General features: G+C 38.6%; 2 protein-coding genes across 4 annotated transcripts; one reads left to right on the forward strand and one right to left on the reverse strand.

Annotated features, from left to right (window-relative positions):
- Positions 1-363: 363 nt before the first annotated feature.
- LOC104737731 (rop guanine nucleotide exchange factor 3) lies at positions 364-3,300 on the forward strand. 3 transcript variants are annotated; one of them, XM_010457984.3, is made up of 8 exons: positions 364-740; positions 1,173-1,543; positions 1,638-1,754; positions 1,847-2,001; positions 2,089-2,163; positions 2,245-2,544; positions 2,627-2,971; positions 3,075-3,300. In XM_010457984.3, the coding sequence occupies exons 2-8, from the start codon at positions 1,213-1,215 to the stop codon at positions 3,192-3,194; spliced, it is 1,443 nt and encodes a 480-aa protein (XP_010456286.1). In that variant the 5' UTR covers positions 364-740; positions 1,173-1,212; the 3' UTR covers positions 3,195-3,300. The 3 variants fall into 3 exon arrangements, with proteins under 3 accessions (XP_010456286.1, XP_087338163.1, XP_087338164.1); XM_087482037.1 differs by having other exon boundaries at positions 430-740; positions 2,077-2,163; XM_087482038.1 differs by having other exon boundaries at positions 601-740; positions 1,853-2,001; positions 2,077-2,163.
- A 47-nt stretch (positions 3,301-3,347) lies between these two features.
- Positions 3,348-13,464, reverse strand: LOC104738567 (mediator of RNA polymerase II transcription subunit 12). The gene is made up of 15 exons (XM_087482036.1): positions 12,851-13,464; positions 12,043-12,094; positions 11,787-11,940; positions 11,647-11,706; positions 11,349-11,454; positions 10,921-10,989; positions 10,758-10,811; positions 10,539-10,643; positions 10,254-10,400; positions 9,825-10,169; positions 7,420-9,740; positions 4,716-7,322; positions 4,276-4,588; positions 3,794-4,184; positions 3,348-3,690 (listed from the first exon to the last, which is right to left on the reverse strand). The coding sequence occupies exons 3-15, from the start codon at positions 11,909-11,911 to the stop codon at positions 3,614-3,616; spliced, it is 6,720 nt and encodes a 2,239-aa protein (XP_087338162.1). The 5' UTR covers positions 11,912-11,940; positions 12,043-12,094; positions 12,851-13,464; the 3' UTR covers positions 3,348-3,613.
- Positions 13,465-14,561: the final 1,097 nt, after the last annotated feature.

Consider the following 14,561-nt stretch of genomic DNA (forward strand, 5'->3'; position numbering starts at 1 on the left):
ATATATACTTTGAACATTCACTCGTATCTCATCTTAGCTTCAATCAAGATCTTTCATATAATTAAAATATTTTGAGTTCAACAAATTGATATGAACGAGTTGTAGCTAGTCAATTATTATAAAGATTCCCTGATTTTCATTTCAAACAAATAATGCAAAAAAATTACATGAGATGTCTAAATTACGTAAAGTGAAAAGATGTGATATAGGTATTTTGAAAACGGAATTAAAAAAAAAAAAGAAGATAAATTGATCATTGGTCGCAATTGTGCAATCATTATATACTAACTTAGCATATATGTAATTTCCAATGGGAGCTAATAATTTATTTATTTGTGTGTGTGTGTGTTGGAAGGATCCACTAATCAAAGATATGTTTCTGATTGAAAACTATAGTCCATATATTTTGAGCCAACAAGAAAATGATAAAGTATAGAAGTAGGCAGCCAAATAGACACAAATAGCTCTTGAACTTAAAAGGGAAAGGGGTATTTGTATTTTTTTCTCATAGAACCAAAAAAAAAAAACACTTGTTGAAGCCGAGGAAAAGCCACTTCATCGTCAGCAAAGGATCGTTACCTTTCATCAGACGGTCCACATTTTTTCCGGTGGCCGGCTTAAAGAGAGGGGTTTTGTTTTGATTCGACAGGAGGGAATTTGGTTTTTTGAACGTTCAAAATTTATTTGCTTTAAACGTAAAGAACTGAGAAGGTTTCAAAATTCAAGAAGAAGCTTTAAAGGTGATATCAAATAAAGACCGTTGCTTTGATTTTTTTTTTTACTTTAACGTTCTTTTCAAACTTAAAGTTTCAGACTTTTCTCTCATTTTGTGATCTCTGTGGAAACTTATATTTTGGAATAATATATTTGTTCTTGTTCTACAAAAAAACTCCGGTGAAGTTTTCAATAAAATCGTAATTTTAAAATTCTCATTTGACCTAATTTTTTTTATTTTTCATCTTTTCTCTGCTTTTTTTTTTCCTTTAATTTTTGCTCTTTTTGATTTGTTCTTGCTTTATTGTTCTTTAGGTCCTTAGAAATTTCACTTTCCAAAACTCAAAAACTCCCGGTTTCAAATTTTCGAAAGTTTCTTGAAACCCTAATTAATATCACATCTAATGTCTTGAGCTATAATTTACATTTCTTTTTTTTTGTGTGGTTACTTAATTCAGAAGAAACAGAGAGACCTTTAAGGAGTTTTGAGCTTTAAAGATGGAGAATTTATCGAATCAAGATGAAAACGATGAAGTGGGTTATCATCATCAATCACCTAGATCCATTGACCCAAACGATCAATCAGCATCAGAAACCCCGGTTTACTCCACGATGAGCATAGATTCCTTTGTTTATCCTCGAACTTGTTCAGAGAGCACTTCAGGCTTTTCAGACCATATTGATGAAACCAACAGCTTCTGTAGTGAAGCTTCTCCTTGTAACTGGCCTGTCCTCACTGAATCTAAGTCTGATGAGAGCACCAAATGTCTCTCTGGTTTAGGGATGCAATCAAATGAAAATCTTGTCGTCCAAGAAATTTCAGAACCAGGTGCTGTGTTCTCTCTCCCTCTCTCTCTTTTCTACTTTTTTTTTTCTTTCTTTTTTAATGTCTGAAACTAAAATGAGCTCTATGGTCTTTGCAGAACTTGATACAATGAAGGAAAGATTCGCAAAACTTCTACTTGGAGAAGATATGTCAGGGAGTGGTAAAGGAGTTTGCACTGCTGTGACGATCTCAAACGCAATTACCAATCTTTATGGTAAACGCTCATCTTTCACACAGCCTATGGTTCTCTTGTTGTAGAATATTCTTCATCTGACTATGCATGTATTATTCTAATTTTAATTGCAGCTACAGTGTTTGGACAGAATCTGAGGTTAGAGCCGTTAGAAACAGAGAAGCGAGCATTGTGGAAAAGAGAAATGAATTGTCTTTTATCGGTATGTGACTACATAGTTGAATTCATCCCTAGATGTCAGAGTCTAAGCAATGGAGCTACTGTTGAGGTAAATAACTTGTCAAATCTTTTGTCTGAAAACAGTAAAAAAGGAGAAATGGAAAAAAAATGAAAACATTGTTAGTGGGTTTTACAGGTGATGGAGAGTAGACCAAGAGCAGATATCTATATCAACTTGCCTGCTTTGAGAAAGCTTGATTCAATGCTTATGGTAAATATATTCAAAGATGTATATATGTTCCTATAATATATTTGGTTTGATTACACAACATCGTTCTTTGTTTTGTTACAGGAAGCATTGGACAGTTTCCAGAACACAGAGTTTTGGTATGCAGAAGAAGGAAGTTTATCGATGAAATCTGCGCGTTCCGCGACTGGATCTTTCAGGAAAGTTATAGTACAAAGGAAAGAAGAGAAATGGTGGCTACCGGTTCCTCTAGTGCCATCAGAAGGTTTGTCAGATAAGGCCAGAAAACAACTCAAAAACAAGAGAGAGAGTACCAATCAGATTCACAAAGCTGCAATGGCTATCAACAGTAGCATTCTCAGTGAAATGGAGATTCCTGACTCATACATGACAACTCTTCCAAAGGTTTGTTTGATATCTTTCATACTTTACTAGAATCTTATTTATTTGGTTTAGAGTCTAAGATTGAAATGTTCAATCTCTGCAGTGCGGTAAAAGCAGTGTTGGAGATTCAATTTATCGTTACATGAGTAGTTCGGGTCGGTTTTTCCCAGAACAGCTCTTAGATTGTCTGAACATAGGCTCTGAGCATGAAGCTGTGCAGTTAGCAGATAGAGTAGAAGCTTCGATGTATACATGGAGACGCAAAGCTTGTCTTAGTAACTCTAAGAACTCATGGAACCTGGTGAAAGATCTTATGTCAACTACAGAGAGAACAGACAAGAACTATGTTATGGCTGAGAGAGCAGAGACTCTGCTCTTCTGTTTGAAACAGCGCTATCCAGAATTGTCTCAGACATCATTAGATATATGCAAGATTCAATACAATAAGGTAAAACTGAAGAATGAAAACTCAGTTGAATTAATGATTGTGCATTATCATAATTATTTTGTTGAGATTTATGAAAAGTCTTGTGTTATTTTTTGGTTTGCAGGATGTTGGAAAAGCTGTGTTGGAGAGCTATTCAAGAGTACTTGAAGGTTTAGCATTTAACATAGTTGCTTGGATTGATGATGTTCTCTATGTAGACAAAACCATGAGAGGTAGTGAATAAATAATAGCTCTGATAGAGACTTTTGAGAAGATTTCTATGTTTCTGTTTCCATCTCTTGTAAAGCAAATGAATGATTGAAATATATATCCAAAAAACATATTTTGTATTTATAGTAATCAGCTAAGTTTCCCCATTTATAAGGAAGAGCAAAAAGAGAGACAAGTGTTCTTCATCAATATAAAAGTTCAGAGGAATAATAATTTTTTTAGTGGATCATAAATAATGGAACAAGGGAACTGAGACAATTAATTTCGAATCCCTATATATACAACAGGGTTCCGAACCAGCACGGGTCCGGGGGGGGGGTATGAAATGGTGTGACCAAAAAGCAAAAGGGTTAGTAATTAAGATACAAAGATCTGAAGAAGCCACACAGACTCATAGAGATTTCTCATTCAGACTTCCTTCTTCATGAGCCCTCAATCAATGATAGTACAGTCTAAGGCACCGAAGATCCAAGCCTTTTGCTCCTTGCTTCTCACTTTTTCAGAGCTCCCTTGATCATCAAAAACAAAAACTATGAAACAGTAGAATAATTCAGCGGTCGTCGTCTACTGAACCAACATAAGTCAGATCAGTCCGTCTGACCCTCACTGCACCTTTCAGCCAACAGGTGGCTCGAAGATTGGCCATGTCACTGCTGTTTGAAACGTTGCTGCTTGATAGACCTGAACTTGTCCCATCTTCGAGAAGCGTCCATGGGTCAACCACATCTGTGTTGTCTACTTCTTGTTGTTGAGGTGGTGACAACATTGTCTGCTTCAGCTTCCCTTGCGCTGCTGCAGTTCCAGTTTTCGGTAAGGCAGGGGAGTGTCTTTGAATGGGTCCACCACCACCAGATCCAGAAGGTTGAACAAGTGTGACTGCGGTTGGCGGAACAGAATGAGGCTGGCACGAGAGAGAACAGCGTAGAGAAGAAAAAAGGATGGGCATCGCTGCTTGTATCCGCCATCTAATGGTGTCTGGTAACTGCATCCGCGAAAGCTCATTCTGCATTATTGACAAGAAGAAAAAAAACTTCACAAATCGTATTTTCAGTCGGACAGATTCTAAAGGATTTTTAAAAAAAATTCTGACAAACCTGTAAGCTCTCTGCTGCATCGCGGTCAAACAAGGTAAAGTCTTTGGATGATTCACTAGAGAGAGGCCTTGGCTTTAGCCAGTTTGGCTGGTGATTGCTTAACAGCCCATGGAGTACAAACAGTAACCGGTCAAATAAGACTTCACTAGAGAGATCTGCCATGGCAGAAGGATCTAATGTTGAATCTGTCTCCACCTTTGATGGGTCACTACGAGGAGAGCATACAGCATAATCTTCATAAACAACTCGGCTTCCAAGCAAACGAACTATTGTAGACGCAAGTGCATGTCTTGTGTTCCTAAACGAAGGTTCCCTGGAAAATAAATCGCCATAAAAAAAGATAACTCAGATTGAATTCAGTAACTCGAAAGGAGCCATTTTATATGACGTTTCAACAAATCTGGTTAAACGGAAAAAAGAAAATGGAAGAGAGTGAGTACCCGCAGATGACAGGCAGTAATCTTAAAAGAAATTGTAACCGTAAAGACATAGAAGCTCTCAAAGCAACAGGGGAAGGCGGCGGCGCAGTGTCAGTAGCATTGGTTGAAGATCTTCTTGCCATACTAGGGCTGCCACCGCGAAGGCCCTTCCGGGTGCTTCCTTTATTTGATGAAATCTCAGACCCAGAAGAAGCAGTTGCCATGTGCTTGTTGTTTGTTGTACTGCGGTTGGTAACTGAACTTAATTGCTGCTCAATATTGCTAAACTGTCTAACCAACTCATTCACAAAGGTACTGCGAGATTCATCAGAGCTTTGGTCTATGCATGGAAGCACTAGCTGAACAAAAGCCCTCTCAGTTGTAATCCCATAGCCAACAGTGGGACTATTCTCATCCAATGCCCGGGGTAACAATACCTTTTTTGAACCTGACCCTTCCTCGATCACTTCCCCTTCTTCAATAGACGTAATTTCCAACTTCCTTTTCTTATCTGCCTTGTTCCCCGTAATAGGATCAGAACTGGAGTTGCTGCACCAACCCCAAGGTTTCCAAAACTGAGGTTTAGTGGGAAGTCCTTTGCTTTCACCTACAATAATCAGTTTTTGTCTGATTGTTTTTCGTCCAAAAAGAACATCTTGGCCTGCTAGAAACCATTCAGCTTGCTTCAACATTGATTCCTCAACCGATCTACCAAAGAGATGAACCACTTCTGAGAAAAGTGGGACCGCGTCAGGTCTAACCAATAACCTTGTGAGGAGGATTTGAATGAAATTTTTCTCATTCTCAGAGGCCTCAGGCTTCTCAGAGGTAGGACAGGAAGATCGTATTGCATCTGCCAAAGGCATATCGTGATTTTCGAGTTTCTCAGTTAGGGCTTGCTCATTTAGAAGCAACCTGAGTTCCACCCACTGCCAGTGAAATTTTGCAGGTTGCAGGCAATCTAATACAGATACAAGCTTGTCCACAAGCTTTGTTCCACTTCCCTGGTGTCGGTTTTTTGCTTCGCTAACTCCTTCATGGGAATAACCAGAGGATGGCACCTTACAATCAATTATGGAATTTAAGAAAAGACGCGCTCGAAGAGGAGCAAAGGCCACAGACTTCAAGTGCATATCCAAACCAATCGATTCAAATACCGACGCAAAATCAGCATCTGTGGAATCAGCAACGATCAGTTCATAAAGTCCCTGGGTGTCTCTCAAACACACGTCTCGGAAAGGAAGGTGCTTAATAACATCATGGAAGGCTGTCGTCAAAGACTGATAAAGGCGGTGAGTGTCTTCATGGACGCTGGAGTTAGAGTTATTATTCAAAACAAAAGGCCTCCACAGAACAAACGCAATAATTGAATAAGCTGGTGGGAAGACCAATTTCAGCGGAAGCATGCGTTGCATGCGTGATATAGCCACCACGGAAGATTCTCCCACAAGCTCCAAAACCAGCCCTTCCGAAACAGTTTTGCAGTTACCAACAAGGAGTCTGAACCAATGTACATACACTTCAATAGGGCTTTCCACTTTAGACGCTCCCATGGACCTAGCACTGCCGTTAGAACTTGATTTTGTACGCCTTACAAACTGAACAAAATCTAGGTACTCCTTTAGTCTCAGCAGACCAACAATCCTTTCAAGTGTTATAACACCATGTGTGATAGAACCTATAACAAGTGCAGATACAGCTGCAGTAACTTTTGTTGCTCTGCTCACCGCTATTTTGCTAGTACCATTCGGCATATCATTTGTTGAATTGTTCGCATTTGAATCATAGGATTCAGGAGATAGCTGATGCTGGCCTCGGGATCCCTTCCCAGGGGAAAAAGCTCCAGCAAGAGCAGTGGAACTTTCTGTTGCAAGTGCTATTTCAAACACTCGGCTTTGACGCTCTCCAAGAGCTTCCTTTAGAAGGCATAGGCAGGTTATATGAATTTGCAAAATGTATCGTGCAATATTAGATGAATCGATGCCAGATGGATGAGTCTGATGAATGGTTCCCAAAGAGAAATCTGAAATCTTTGCCATCGAAAGGCCTACACTGTTTATAATTGCAGAAACCGCAGAAGAAACCAAAGTGGGATCCCCCTCTTGAGCTGCACCGCCAGTCTGTCTAATGCAGTCCATTAGTCCAACTACAATTTGTTGAGCCACCTGATACCCGTCATCGTTTTTCTCAGCAAGTGAGGCTTTCATAGTACCAGTACCAATGAGTTTTCTGAGATAATGAGTCGCCTCTTCAACATGTCGTTGCACAACATCTCGCATATTGAAACCCACTCTTGAAGGACGTGTACCGCCAATGCTGATTTTTTTACGTATATAGTCATCTGGATTATCAACTCCTGCTGGAACTCCAAGGGGGATCCCATACTCATTTCCTGATCGCGTATGATCTAGTTCAGAGAGAAGCCTCTTTTCGCATGTTGCTTTGAAATTGTTATGCCATTCCACAACACTGGGAAGACTTCCATATCTTTTCAAAATATAGCGAGCATAAACTAAGGCTGCTGATCCAGAAATTTTTCCATTACTGGACATCAGTGATGCAGCACGGTTCATCAAAGCTGTCATGGCCTCAGGAACAAGATCTGTTGAAAGTAGTATATTTTCATACCTGAAAGAAATTGATGATACAAACCGATCAAGTTTCTAGAAATACTAATGAATATTACTAATGAATGTTTACATATTGAACAGGAAGTAAAACCCACCTCCTCAGTGATGATACTAGAATAGCCTCCCCTATCTCACACATGTTGTTTGCAACATTCCTTGGCATAATTAGAAGATTTCTTCCACCTTGAACGGCAAAACTTGGGCTACTGTTGGCCTTTGGCAACAGCCATAAAAGAAATTTAACCACTGAAACAAAGTCAAGAGAGATATCCAAGAGAAATAATATAGTAGATAGCTCATCGACCCCAAGCTTCCACCTACTTGTGCTCTTCTCCTCAACTGGAGTACCTCTATTGAACTGCCCAACTCTCACACTGCTCTTTTCGGGCTCTTCAACAAGTTGCCGAACAAGAGTTGTTAGCCAAACTGCAATAGACCGCTTATCAACAAACTGTAGCTGTTTCAAAGATTTTCCAACAGATACAATATCCACAGGGGTAGAAGTTCTAAACACATCAACCACTTTATGATTCTCTCCTTCCACTCCAGGGCCATGATGAGGACAGCTTACTTTATTATCACAAACATGACTTGTTGAAGCGCCCTGGCTACCTTCAATCCTAGCAGCTTGTAGTTGAGCCAGCGACTGTGTCTTGCGTGCCATCTTCTGCCTACCCCGTGGTACTTGTTTAGTTAACTCTATCTGAGGATCAACCTTCAGCGAAGACTCCATAGTTTTAAAACCTTTCTTGAACCACCAGTTATCTTCTTCATCTGATGCAATTGGTGAATTCCCTTGATAGAAAGAGCTCTTTTCATCGCTCATTTTTTGCCGTTTTGCTCTTCTACAGTCTTCACACCCTGGTGTAGCTTCTGGTTGGTAAATCTTGCTATACACAGATCCACTTGATCTCTTAACACTACTTTGAAATTCATCTCGCATTGGATTTTTCACACCATATGACATACCTGGAAACTGCAGTAGAGCTGATATGCGCTCCTTTAGTTCTCTAATATCCACACTACTCTTGGTATGTTTGTGAGGTCCTTCACTATCGGCCATGGCATTACACGTCCGAAAAACAACAGACGAAAGGGAAGAGGAAATTCTCTTTGACTTCTGATCAGACAGAATTAATTTATTCCAATATTTACCTTTCTTAACCAGTAACTCTCGAAGAAGAAGACGGCGTTCATTAGAATAAGTTCTCACAGCCTCGGAAAGCTTATCCCCTCCAAAGATCTGAGCTTCCTCTAAGGTTTCATGTACAAAACACCCAGGTAGCTGTTTCAATATGCGATGGTGTCTCATTCTCCTTTCAGGATCAACAGCAGGTTGAATCACATCGATTATCCCGCTAACTAAGAGTTGCCTAACGTATGCTATGGGATTAAAGATTCCAGAACGTATAAGTTCAAATACCAGCAATTGCAAGCGTTTTGCTCCTCCTCTGTGTACCTCATGCTGATCAATCCAACAGACTATGATATCATGTAATGGCCCCGGACTTTCAAACGCATCCCTTGGACTGCTGGGTTTAGAAACATTAAGAAAATTGCTGCGACGATTCTTCCCTTTGCGAGCTGCGAATTCTCCACCCAGAATCTTTTGCTTCAGAAGCTGAATGACTAAATACACCTGAGAACAATCTTTTCTGCCAGAGAATTTGATATCTTTAGGCACACCAGCGCGGAAATCTCTAAAATCACATGTCGCCCATTCAATAAGGAAAAAAACGGAGCAAACAAAGGATGTGCTAACAGCGCCAATCCATCTAAGAGATGATCTTAAGCATGGACTCACTTCAGCTATCCAGGTCTCATCAACGGCTCCATTGCAAAGGTCCTCAAAGAGATAACTGTAAGCAGCTCTGATATCTCCATCTGACAAAGCTTTATCCAAGGCCTGAACAGCTTTAGCCACATTATGTTGAGGATAACCAGCGCTAGCTATCTTTGCCAAATCATCTGCACTTCTTTGAATGGTTGAAATGGTATAATCAAAAGAAAGGAACTCAAACCGGGAATCAACTCCTCTTCCTTGATGCTGGGTAGAAATCTCTGCAGAATTACTTTTCAGCTTTTCCAAATTCTCATAAGCCTTTGCCTTTGACGTATAGCTCACATCATTGGGTCCACATGCTGCTACAGAAGGAGGAAGAGGAAAGCAATCCAAAGCAACAAACGTGTCGGATGCAGCAACTACCAAGTAGCGAACCATCTCAATTAGCGCAGAGAGAGTATAAGCTCTTCGAGAGTTATCAACAAGATCAGATCCACCAGGAGCAGGTTCCTGAATGAAACGGACAGCAATAGCTACAAGACTCTGTACATATGTCTGAGAGAGAACAATGCTCTCTAAAACACCATACACGATGGGGAGTAGCAACTGCAAAATTTCAAAGACCTCCTTTTCCTGCAGTAAAGCAAAAGGAAAAAAATTACAAAGCCGAAGAAAAGAAAAGCTATCTTGAGTCAACCAATTAATCTAATACCATACCTGCAAGAGCCGGAGAACCCAATCAACAATGAGATTAGGAAAAAGAAGCCCTTCGGCATGGTGCCACTGTAGAAGACGCACCATATACCACCATTTAAAATGCAGAGATGTTTCCTCCCCATAAAGGCTTGCTGATGCTGGACTAATCTTTTGCACTGATCCTGTATAAAGCATCTGCGGTGACCTATCTCTAGTTTGCTGAGCAGGAAATGAGCTATTTCGTGACAAAAGTTCATCCAAGAGGTATTGCAAATATTCGATAACATCTTTTGTCCATTGTTCACACCGAGAAGCTTGTGTCTTGTCAGGTGTTCCTGAAGAAATAGCAGCAGGACTAGGTCGCACCTGCACATTATTAGCAAAACTTGATATCGTCCAACAGACTGAGAAACTAATTTGAAATATTAGATTAATTGTCCAACAATGTACCTGATTGAGATAAGTCACTTTTATAATCCAAGTAGCTCTCAATAACGGGACGTTGTTCCTTATAAGGACTTCAAATAAGGTTTTTCTCCTATATCCAGGAATGTTATCAGCCAAACAGCGTAATCGTTTGTGCTGTTGCGATAAACTCTGTGAAAAAATGAGAGCAAGAATGAGTTGAATATTCTTCTTTAAGAACATATGGCAGCTACGAGTGTACGGCAACAAACATGGATAAAAGGAGCATTCATAAGAAGTTTGGATAAGCATAATGATATGCCAGGGTACCTCGATCCATTTTTTCTTTGTCTCCTCCCCACATGATCTCTGTTCTGGAAATCCAGGCTTACATAGAAGCGAACCAGAGAGAGGCACCCCATAAACTTGACCAGCCTGCCATTTAATTAGGGCGATTATGTATAATAAGTAATATAATTGGGACTGAAACCCTGAATCCTGCACAAAGAGCACAATCTAAATTGAAAAGGAAGAGAATTTCTCGATTACCTTGCGCTTGAGTGCACGAGATTCATTGATAGCTCTAAGACACTTTCTAACGGCCTGCGGGATAGAAATTGAATTTTAGTTTCATGTGAAACACAAATGAACTCCAATAGAGATCACATATATAGGGGAGAAAACACTATCTATATACTCTCTAGTACCGTACCTCTTTGCACTTTAGGACCACAGGCTTCGAGAAAGTATTGACCTGGGACAATATAATCTCTTCGGCTTCCTATAAAGGCCAAAGAGCATAACCTCAATTACAAGAGAATGCGACAAAAACTAGTGGAGTAAGGAATTCAAAACTCTTAACATCAAAAAGTATTTTAATTTATGTAGACTTTCTGAGTTGCAAGCATCCTATAAAATTACATTGAACAAAACATTACTACAATCTACCAAGCTACAGTGAACATTCGGCCTCAGGAAGACATTACTCCTACATTACTGCCGGGGATCTATAGGAAAATAATAACATAGGCATGGGTCCAAGATAAGATCTTTACATCTATTGCAAACATGTCACTCATAATTAACAATGATTTTATAATAGCACAACAAGAAAGCATAACTAAGTTCAGTTGATCGAACCTTAAGTCCATCAACAGTTTCCTTGTATCCATATTGAACATACTCTTTGGTCAAATTTTCTTCAGGCGAACTTGATGTTGGAGGATGAAAATCAGGCGGTCCTAATCTGCAACATTTTAGAGAAAAAGTACAAATGAAGAATGGAACAGAGTCGCCAACTTCATACATTCAAAGGACTTAGCCTTGCGGAGATAAAATAATGAAATGCTAAGCTACAAACCCAAACCAGCCAAAAGTAGGAAATCTATAATGGGTTTATCCAAAAACTAAACTAGGGATAAGGTCAAAGTGGAATTACCGGGAATTTAGACCGTCCTTTTCACACTTCAACTTGTAGGGTGTCAATGGAGGTGGCCTCCTGCAGTAAAGAAAGATTTCACACGTCTTCAAATGTATCAACGTATTATGCTATGTAAGGACTTCTTTATATATACATGCCTGGAGTTTAGCGAGTAGTTTCCAATGGAAGAGGAATCAGCTCGTCCTGAGTCCCTAGCGGATGCACCACCTATAGCACTATTATTGACTGCACTAGTGCAGTTGGCAGCATGATACCTTTGCATTTCTCCAAACTATAGCCAGCATACTGGTTCTGACATCAACATACCATAATAAACTCTAAGAACTAATCCACAATCTAGCACCATAAGAAAATTTTTCACGGACTTCCACTTATATTGCAATTTCTCCTTACAGCATAAAACTTAGCACTGGCGACAGCGCAAGCCCATTGATGGAAGTAAACCCTGAAACATAAAAAATACCCTCGGTGTTCAACTTACACTGAATTCATATAAGCGGAGAAGGAAACACTAAATTTACATATAGTCTCAAAACTCGGCTTTTTAAATTATTCATTTTCCCTATGAAATTCAGTTGTCTGAAATCATATCACAGATCAACTGCTAAAAAGAGCTCATTACGCTTACTCTTAACTGTCAATTAGTTTAAATCGCCTAATACTTTCCACATTCTCTTACAAAATTTAAGCCTGAAACTTTCCCTATATCATACATACATCAATTCAAGTGAAAGTCTGAGCTTCGCATGATACAGATCCCACCTCGAAGACACGTAAGTTACACACACTATGAGGAAGAAGAGTGACCTTGAGTAAATGTAAACTAACCCTAATAATAAAGCAACGAAACTAGAAGAAAAAATGAAACCCTGGAAGTTCAGTTCAAAAGAACAAATAATAATCATCATGAACAAATATTTCTATAAACAAAACAGAATCTGTATTAAAATTTACAAACTTTTATCGAAGAAGAAGAGTTCACTACGAGTTGAAAACACACACAAATCAAATAGCATCCAGATAGAACAAATCCAGACAGAGAAGCAAAGAAAAATCTGCTCAAACTACATCCTTGACAAAGCACATATGAGCTAGAAAGCAACCACCTTGATCAAAATTTACCAAATCGAACTACGACCAAGCATATTAATCCGTACAATAAAATATTGAAAAACTAGGGTTTCAAAAATCGAAAACTAACCAATAGGAAGCTTGAGAAGACCCCACAATCCGGAGTCGAACCAAAGTTAGGGTTTTGACAGCAATTCGACCCTGATGAGACCAAAGAGCCCCGAGATTCGACGAATCAAGGGGAGAGAGATTGGGAACGAAGACAGAATCAAAGCTTCAAGCTTTGAAGAAATTAAGGGTTTCCAAGAAAGGGGAAATCTAGAGGGAGAGAAAGAAACCAAAGGGCACAGGAGAAGAAAGAAGAAGAAGAAGCCAAAGGAAGAGTCTTGGGCTTTAGGGTTAAAGTTTGACTCTTTTTTCAATCTCTTCTCTTCTGCACTTTTGGTGTAATGACGATGACGACGACGAATGCTCTCTCCTCTCTGCTGTGTAAAAAATTCCTCTTTTTTTTTTTTTTTTTTTTTTGATGATTTCCGTAAATTGGGATGTGAAAACTGTTTTCGTATGCTCTTCGGAGAAAAGAAGAAACCAAAACACCAAAAGAAAAAAAGAAGAATCAAATAGAAGAAGAAGGAAGCAACCAACAAACTCTCTTCCGATTGATCGATCGAATTCGATCTAACACACACTGTTCTGGTAAGAAAATCTTAACCTTTTCTGGTTTATATTCCCGATTTTGTCCTTGCGTTTTCTTCCCTACCTCCCTTAGGGGCTTTATGGGTAAAATTGTATTTTTAATTTTTCTTTTTATTATTATTATGAGACTATATTGTGTAGGTTTTTGACATGATATATTATGGTGGATGGATGCAATGCAACAAGGGTTTCGTCTTCTCAACCCATTTTTATTTCCTTTTTTGGGATTTTCAATCTCCTCCTAGCTAGGGCATGTTTTGTGTATGGACTGTTCTTACATTTTTTTTAGCATTTTTTTTGAATCTAACGTTAAATTATATTTAAAAGAAAAATAAAACGTTATTATACTTTTCGAATGCAAATAGCTTAGAAAAAAACAATTAAGACGATAGTCTAAACTCTAGATTGTAGCCACATCTGAAAAGTTTCATCATATCTCCGATCACATTTTCTTATAGCATTTCGAATTCAAAACTGTGAATCTGATTAATGTTTCCCTAGATCCGTGGATCGATTGTAAAAGTATTGTTTTAAAAAAAGTGTTTTTGGCAACAGTTTAAAACCCCATTAATCAACAATAACATGCGATATTCGAGTTTCGATATTTCTTTTTTTTGGTAACAGTAGAATCAATACTAGTGCAAATCAATTTTAAATGGTTTATAAGTTTTCTTCACTAAAGATTAACTTCATGTTAAACAAAATATTTGTCGGTCTCTATTTATGTTACCGTTGTTTTTTTTGTCAACAAAGTACAAGATCAACTCAAACGAGCCAATAGGAAGAAAAATCGTTTACATAGGTGGTATGTTACCGTTGTTATTATTTATTACTTTCATTCATTTATTATTCAAATTTAGGGGTGGGCATTTAAACTGAACCAAACCAAACCAGCCGACCCAAACCAAACTCAATCCTACACTCCAACCATTTGATTATGTTTCTTTTCAACCCAAGTGGTTCGGTTTGGTTCGGTTGAACAAATAATCCAATGTATTTCTTAAATTAATTAATAATATTATTGAAATTATAAATATGTGATCTTACCTATTACCACTTGCATTTGGTTTCTGTTTTACTTTATTTTAATTTTTCTAATAAAATTAACTAAATATAAATATATATTTAATTATATTTAATATTAG

The sequence above is a fragment of the Camelina sativa genome, chromosome 13, assembly GCF_030686135.1.
Source record: "Camelina sativa cultivar CO46 ecotype springtype chromosome 13, ASM3068613v1".
Taxonomy (NCBI): Eukaryota; Viridiplantae; Streptophyta; class Magnoliopsida; order Brassicales; family Brassicaceae; genus Camelina; species Camelina sativa.

Bases quoted from the DNA above. Each gene is read 5' to 3' on its own strand.
- LOC104737731 (XM_087482037.1), top strand. From the start codon at position 1,213: ATGGAGAATTTATCGAATCAAGATGAAAACGATGAAGTGGGTTATCAT. The intron at 1,755-1,846 runs GTAAACGCTCAT...TTTTAATTGCAG, and splicing joins CGCAATTACCAATCTTTATG to CTACAGTGTTTGGACAGAAT. The intron at 2,972-3,074 runs GTAAAACTGAAG...TTTGGTTTGCAG, and splicing joins GCAAGATTCAATACAATAAG to GATGTTGGAAAAGCTGTGTT.
- LOC104738567 (XM_087482036.1), bottom strand. From the start codon at position 11,911: ATGCAAAGGTATCATGCTGCCAACTGCACTAGTGCAGTCAATAATAGT. The intron at 11,455-11,646 runs GTAATTCCACTT...AAAATGTTGCAG, and splicing joins AAGGACGGTCTAAATTCCCG to ATTAGGACCGCCTGATTTTC. The intron at 10,401-10,538 runs GTACCCTGGCAT...ATTTTTTCACAG, and splicing joins CAAAGAAAAAATGGATCGAG to AGTTTATCGCAACAGCACAA.